Below are 7,836 nucleotides of genomic sequence, written 5' to 3' on the forward strand. Positions count from 1 at the left end.
TCTTCCCTGGTGTACTCTGATGGCAACAAGGTCCCTTGCCCCTCTCCCACCCTGTAGAATTCCAGCGCCCCTCTCAGCAGTCCTAGCAAAGGAAAGCATGCCTGCTGGCAGTGAGCCATCATCCACCATTCTCACTTATTTGGATTTGGTTTCCTAATGCTAAACTTTGAAACTTGAAAAAAAAAAAAAAAGAAAGGAAACCACATCCTTTTTACTCTCAGTATATAGATAGGGGCAGTTAAGAACTGAAAACAGATTTTCAGGTTGATTGATGTGGGACAGCAGCCACAATGAGGAACTCCTATAGATTTCTGGCATCCTCTCTCTCAGTTGTCGTTTTTCTCCTGCTAATTCCTGAAGGTAAGACTGATTCTTCTCATTTCCATTATGACCATGAAGCAAAATGGAGCAGACTTTCAATGAACTTTTGGTAATATTACCTTCCTATACTGAAAGAAGATGTTTTCCCCCAAGCCTTATAATGTTTAGCCAGGCACAATGGCACATGCCTGTAGTCCCAGCTACTAGGAAGGCTGAGGTGGAAGGATCACTTGAAAGCAAGAGTTTGAGTCCAGGCTGGGTGACATAGTGAGACTCTGTCTCTATTTTTTTTTTTAAATAGCATTCTTTATTGGATTTTAAATATTTCTGTATTTTAGAAGAAAAAAATATCTTTTCTTCTCATAATTATTTTGCAAAAGATAGCAGAACCACCAGTGCTTATTGCTGCCAATTTGTAACTTGAAAATTGCCAAAAAGGACAATGTAAAAATAAGCGAACAAAACTCTCTTGTTAGTAAAACAAATGGTACATTCCAGGAAAGGAATAGTGGCAACTTAGTCAGCTCAGCCTTTCCTGCTGCAGAAAATGCATAAAAGCAATTAAGACAAATCTGACCTAGACACCAAAAGTGAATCAGGAATTATTAGAATTTTTATACTTACTTCTCTGGTCTAGAGACTCTTTGGCAATAAATTAAGACATGAGGCCAGTTCTCTCATTGACCCTTTGGGAGTGCTATAGTATTTTTTATTAAGCTAAATTTTTGTCTACCAAATGGTAACCAATATTTCTGCTTTTGTGTGAGTTGCACATACATGGGTTAAAATGCTGTATAATTCATGGTATTACCACTGAAAGGGTGACAGCTCTTGGGGAGCTCTAGATTTCCCTTGAAGAACCTGCTAGGAAGTGAGGACTACTCTCAAGCTGTGGCAATATGGAGCCAGCCACGGTTTTTCCCAGGATTCATCAGCTTTTGGAGGCAGGGACTTATGTAATAACCTGCCTTGCCAGGAATTCCCAAAGAACTCTGGTTTATCATGCACCTAAATATGAGAAGACTTTGGGAGGCTGAGGCGGGTGGTTTACAAGGTCAAGAGATCGAGACCATCTTGGCCAACATGGTGAAACCTTGCCTCCACTAAAAATACAAAAATTAGCTGGGTGTGGTGGCACGTGCCTGTAATCCCAGCTACTCAGGAGGCTGAGGCAGGAGAATCGCTTGAACCAGAGAGTTGGAGGCTGCAGTGAGCTGAGATCATGCCACTGCACTCCAGCCTGGTGACAGAGCGAGATTCTGTCTCAAAAAAAAAAGAGAGAGAGAGAGAGAGAGAGAAAAGAAATAAAAAAATAAGAAGGCTGCAGGACATTTGGGACAAAGGTTGGCTATGTTATAAGCAGGGCATTGTATGACTATATTCAGGCATGTTAAATCCTCCATAACAGAAAAATACAGGGCAGATAAATCCAGCCATATCTTTTCTTCAAAGGAAAACAACAAAAGCAACCTGCTGTGCTCCTCTTTGTTTCCTGTGTTCAGAGAGGGCAGTGTGGGCCCATATAAGGAACAGACACAGCAAAGCAAGGCACAGTTGAAATCTATCTGTACATGAACCACCCTAGGAAAATTGGGATTGGGTGAAGGTCTTTTGTTTCTATAAGCTCTTTACCCTTTTGTTTCTAGAGCCTAGAATTTCTTCCTCCTAGTTCCCTTTTTAAAAGCAGAGACCTCTGCTTTTTCAAATCACACTAGCCACATTTCATGTGGTCACTCTCCTCCTTGCTCTTACCCTCATCAAATCTTCAAAAGGCTTCTAGAGCTGTCATTAATACTTGCCTGTGAATTTGGCAATGACTTAGTCCTAATTATGGAACAAAAGGCACTGTGCCCTATTCAAGAAACCATGAGTCTCAGCAGAAGTATTTTGGGAGAATCCAAGAACATCTGGTGCAGGAGGTGGAGAGCTCAGAGTGTATCACTAAGACATAAGGTTCTCTCTATCAGCATATATGGTTTGCCTTGTGTTTAGTTCTCACTGTTCCTTAACCATGGGTCTCTACTTCTAGACTATCATCAAGGGAATGTCACTTAGGCAGAATTCTCCGCATACGGTATCTTCTCTCCTCTCTTCCCTATCTCATTGGAAAAGACCTTAGATTAAACCACATGGTTTGGTCTAGAGATTGAAGGGGAGGTGCAATTGATGTTATTTTCTTAACTTATGAGTGAGAACAGTGCAGTTTAACAACCAAAAGTCTCATAATGACCAAAGGACTGAGGGGTAGGGTCACAGCTAAACGATGCTAATATTGGTTCATAAGCTGTATTTTTGCAATGGCTTGGGGTTAAAATGGAAGTTATGAGGCTTCTAAAAGTCTTATCTATTTCCCCCAAATTAATACTTAGCCAAAAAGGGTGGGAGCACTTGAGGTTGTCACTACCACTGGCATCTCCTGCAGCAACTGTTGATGGTAAAGACCAAGGCAGAGCTTTCTGCCCTGGGGCCTGAGGTTGCTGGTTTGTGACATCCAGCCTAATGATCCTGGAACAGTCAATGGCCTCGCTTCTGTGGGTGGAAGAGCAGGACCCTAGAGTCCAATAGGAATAGGATTTGCATCAGATGTCTGCAGGTCTACATAGAGTAAAAGCAGGGGAAATGCTCTCATCCAGACTTCCTCTCTGAGTGCAAAAAGCATGGCTGGTCTTAGAAACATGACTTTGTGTAGAGCTCTTTGGGGGTGAGCACCAATCTGATTTGTCTTTTTCCATTGAACAGATGTCTGTGAAAAAATTATTGGAGGAAATGAAGTAACTCCTCATTCAAGACCCTACATGGTCCTACTTAGTCTTGACAAAAAAACCATCTGTGCTGGGGCTTTGATTGCAAAAGACTGGGTGTTGACTGCAGCTCACTGTAACTTGTAAGTGCCTGAGTTTTTAAAAAAAAATTTGTAAAGATATTCCAATTTGGGGAAACATTAATAAAAAGAGTAGGCCGGGCACAGTGGCTCACGCCTGTAATCCCAGCACTTTGGGAGGCCAAGGCAGGTGGATCACATGAGGTCAGGAGTTTGAGACTAGCCTGGCCAACTTGGTGAAACCCCATCTCTACTAAAAATACAAAATTAGCCAGGCATGGTGGTGCATGCCTGTAATCCCAGCTACTTTGGAGGCTGAGGCAGGAGAATTGCTTGAACCTAGGAGGCGGAGGTTGCAGTGAGCCGAGATCACACCATTGCACTCCAGCCTGGACAACAAGAGTGAGACTCCATCTCAAAATAAATAAAATAAAATAAAATAAAATAGAGTAGATCCCACTAAAGCCATGGGAGGTTCACATGTATCTTCACATCGCTTAAGTCTTTGGGTACTTGCTTGAGCCTAAAAGGAAGTTAAGCCCAGACTTCCCACAAAGAATCAAGCAATGAGGAAGCAGCATCCACAAGCTCTTTCTGTACATCTCCACTGAGCCATTGGGTACAGGTGCTGCAGAGCTTTGCTTCTGTCATGACAGTGTGACCAGGTAGAATTAGCCTCAGCATGGAAGGGTGAAACTTTCAGTGCCCCCTCAGAGCCCTGGGTGCAACCATCAAGTACAGAAAGCTTGTGTCCAATGCCTTCCTGTATGCCTCCGTGAATTCCTCTCACATCTTTGGCTATCTCTTCACTCCTGTCGACCACTACATTCAAACCTCTTCCCAGGCCTGGTCTTTTCCTACTCTCTAAATCAAGCCTCTAAACCTAGGCCATTCAATATGATAGCCACTAGCTACATGTAGCTATGTAAATTTCAATCAATTAAAGTTAAATAAAATCTCAAATTAGTTCCTCAATTGCACTAGCCACATTTCAAGTCCTCAGTAGCCACATGTGGCTAGTGCAGATTCATAGAACATTTCATCATAAAAATATGCTCTACTGGAAAGCACTGTTCTAAGGTCTTTTTCTTTTATTTTTTAATTATTTACTTTTTATTGACATATAATAGTTGCACATATGTTGGGGATACATGTGATCGTTTAAGTGAGACTAATCTCAGCTGATGTAATGGAAAAGAGGCAGTGTGCATAATCTGGTTGGTGTAGTTTATACTGGGTTGTGAATGATGATAGCCTTAATCATCAGTACATCAGAAAGCATTTTGATTTTGATAGCCAAAATGAACCTTTAAGAGAAAAAAAGACTCCTGGACCCCTCCTTCAGACCACCATCCCTTCAACACACTCAATGCCAAGCAAATAGGGTCCTCCACGGGGCAATCTGTTTCTGAAAGTTTTCCCATTTGAGTTTGTTGTTTTCTTGAAAAGATCCCTTCAGTGCATTACTTTACAACTATTGGCTGCTTTTTGCTTCTGTCTGTGGACTACTGAGATCTTTGCTTCCCATCACAGCTAATAAGTAATTCTCCATCACAGCTAAATAAGGCAGAGGTAGAGGGGCAGACAAGCACAAGACTTGGCTTTGCTGCCATGGAATTCTCTTGTTTTTCAATGAACCTAGTTTAGCTTTTTATAAATAAGCTGGTGATGATGATGATGACGATGAATTCATAAACATTCTTTTATTCATAAACATTATTTTATTCTTTAAAGCACACATTTTCTTTCTGAGCCACAAAGAAATCTCTCCACCTCCATATTTACAAATGGGACAATGAAACTGATCAGCATATATGCTCAATTGCTAATACAAAGAATAAATCCAGTAAACAATGTTGTGTCTGTTCTCAGGAACAAAAGGTCCCAGGTCATTCTTGGGGCTCACTCAATAACCAGGGAAGAGCCACAAAAACAGATAATGCTTGTTAAGAAAGAGTTTCCCTATCCATGCTATGACCCAGCCACACACGAAGGTGATCTTAAACTTTTACAGGTACGTATCTTTGATTGTCTTCTCAAAAGTCATAGAACCTTCTACAATCTGGCCACCGATGTGAGAATCTTTCCTTGGTGCTCCTGTTGTAAAAACTCACATAAAGAGGATCCTGAAAATTTGGACTATAATTTAAAATGTAAATATCTTATCCCATTAACACTTTATGTTTTTCTTCCAACAGCTGACGGGAAAAGCAAAAATTAACAAATATGTGACTATCCTTCATCTACCTAAAAAGGGGGATGATGTGAAACCAGGAACCATGTGCCAAGTTGCAGGGTGGGGGAGGAGTCACAATAGTGCATCTTGGTCCGATACTCTGAGAGAAGTCAATATCACCATCATAGACAGAAAAGTCTGCAATGATCGAAATCACTATAATTTTAACCCTGTAATTGGAATGAATATGGTTTGTGCCGGAAGCCTCCAAGGTGGAAAAGACTCGTGCAATGTAAGTAAAATAAGATCCCACATTTCAGCTATTGAATTAAGTCATGCAGACAGAGAAAATGTAATGTCATGCTTTGTTTTGTCATGGCACTGGCTCCTACAGGATCCTAGAGCTTTTTGAAATAAGTTTAATAAAACCCCAGTCAAATAAATGAATGTTCTCAGCTCAAGTGAGTCATTAATCAAAAATAAGAAGTTCACTGCTAGTGCATGGGGTGACCTACTACATATTTTTGATTTTTTACAAAAATTACTAAGAAGCAATGTTTGGTCTCATTTTTCATATTAACATATGTAGATCTAAACTTGAAGATATACAACACTTATGAGAGCTGAAGTCAGGGTTCCTCAAGGCCATTCAGTACTCTTTCCCCATTTCAGTACATTCCCTCTCCTTCCCCACTACGTTCCTCTGCCATTTAACGTCGGCATGTCTGAAATGTCTGTCAAGCCTGGCTGAATATTTCCAGCCAGACCCCATAGCTTCCTAGAGCTTAGTTTAATCCGCAGCAAACTTCAAAGCATGACTCATACCAGAAAATGTGTAAGCTTCCATCCTAGAACCCCCTGAGAAGGGGTGGGATAGGGCCATGCTTAAAGATGAGAATAGAAGAAACATTTTACAGATTTTTAAACTGAGTACTACCTTGCATTTCTCATTTGTCCCAAAGACCCTACAGAGTCTTACCCGAAGAAGGGTGTGCAGTATGCATGGTTTGGGAGTTACCAGAGATTGAGAAATCCAAAGGTCTCTGTCCTTCCCTAGATCTATGTCTTGCCTTCAGAACCAAAGCCAGCCAAATCCCAGGAAAAGAAAACATTTGTCTTTAGTACCTGTCCACTTTCTCTTCTCTGCCCTAGTTCCCCCATTCCCTCCCTTGTGCAGTACCCTGGGCTCCCAGGAACCCAGAACCTTCATGCTTTTGGAACCCACATGCAGCATCCTAAGGCCACGGCAGCATCCCAAGACACTAGTCCCCATCCCACCAGCCACCTGCCACCACCAAAGCTTGGCAATTCTTGCCTGTTCTCTCAATACCCTGGAATTGGTTATTGATGAATTAAACCTAAAGGACTAATTCTGCAAGTGCCAGTTACTGTAACAGGCAGGGGAAATAAACCTGTCCAGGAGGATCCTGGGTTCCAACATGGTTCTTTATTTCATATCTTTATAAGGCCAACTTTTGCCTGAAAGGGACTGATTTGGTTTTGTTTCTTTTGGAAGGCAATTATCTGCTAGAAGAACCAGAAAACATAGTTTTTATTCTTTGCTTCAGTGTACCATCTGCATTTGACTATTTTGCCCCTTGAGTTATTAAGCATTTTGAGAAGATGACAAACGGGAGACCTTCCTTTCCAAAAGCAGAGCAACAGTCTCAAAATTAGCTGATAACATGTACAAGTTTCACTTCGATTTTCACTAGCTCATAAATAAACCAAGCGAACCAATTCAAAAATATTAAAATATTTCCAAACATTTTAATTTTTAAGCACTATCTTCAATTAAGTCAAGGTTGGTCTTAACTCCATATTAAATGCTGCAGAATTTCTTCCATTTCACTAGTGGTAATGCTGAACACTGACCCCACACCCCACCCCTCTTGTTTTCCTCCAGGGAGATTCTGGAAGCCCTTTGTTGTGCAAGGGTGTTTTCCGAGGGGTCACTTCCTTTGGCCTTGAAAATAAATGCGGAGACCCTCATTGGCCTGGTGTCTATATTCTTCTCTCAAAGAAACACCTCAACTGGATAATTATGACTATCAAGGGAGCAGTTTAAATAACTGTTTCATTTCATTTACTGTGGCTTCTTAATCTTTTCACAAATAAAATCAATTTGCATGACTGTACCTGTTTCTCTCTTGTAACCTTAGTGGGCAGATCTGCACCAGCAAAGTGAAGCAGAGTTACATGGCAGCCTTGTAGATAATGCAAGGATTACGTGATCAATGTCACCAGAGTCATTGTGCGTCAAGTGACATGGGAACGCTTCCTGAATTATTCATCTCTCTGTCTCAGTGAAATCCAGCAAGAACGACCCTAAGATCAGGTCTAATAACAAATGCAGTAAAGGGCTCCACAATTCCACAGGAAACAGAAACAGCCAGTCTGGAACATTTGTGTTAAAAGGAAATATAGGGCATTGTTCCACATTAACACCTGCTTTTCATGTTATACACAAGAACCTGAGTCTATGGGAGAAAAAGAAACAAGCAATGCCTTACAGTAT

The 7,836-nt window shown here is 41.2% G+C and overlaps 1 protein-coding gene across 1 annotated transcript; it reads left to right on the forward strand.

Moving 5' to 3' along the window:
* Window positions 1–253: 253 nt before the first annotated feature.
* GZMA (granzyme A) lies at window positions 254–7,456 on the forward strand. The gene is made up of 5 exons (XM_032144916.1): window positions 254–360; window positions 3,061–3,205; window positions 5,015–5,156; window positions 5,341–5,610; window positions 7,225–7,456. The coding sequence occupies exons 1-5, from the start codon at window positions 291–293 to the stop codon at window positions 7,384–7,386; spliced, it is 789 nt and encodes a 262-aa protein (XP_032000807.1). The 5' UTR covers window positions 254–290; the 3' UTR covers window positions 7,387–7,456.
* Window positions 7,457–7,836: the final 380 nt, after the last annotated feature.

The sequence above is a fragment of the Hylobates moloch genome, unplaced genomic scaffold, assembly GCF_009828535.3.
Source record: "Hylobates moloch isolate HMO894 unplaced genomic scaffold, HMol_V3 SCAFFOLD_23, whole genome shotgun sequence".
NCBI classification, from domain to species: Eukaryota; Metazoa; Chordata; class Mammalia; order Primates; family Hylobatidae; genus Hylobates; species Hylobates moloch.

Coding starts and splice junctions, on each gene's coding strand:
- GZMA (XM_032144916.1), top strand. CDS start 291: ATGAGGAACTCCTATAGATTTCTGGCATCCTCTCTCTCAGTTGTCGTT. Junction 361..3,060: donor TCTCCTGCTAATTCCTGAAG/GTAAGACTGATT, acceptor TCCATTGAACAG/ATGTCTGTGAAAAAATTATT. Junction 3,206..5,014: donor ACTGCAGCTCACTGTAACTT/GTAAGTGCCTGA, acceptor GTCTGTTCTCAG/GAACAAAAGGTCCCAGGTCA.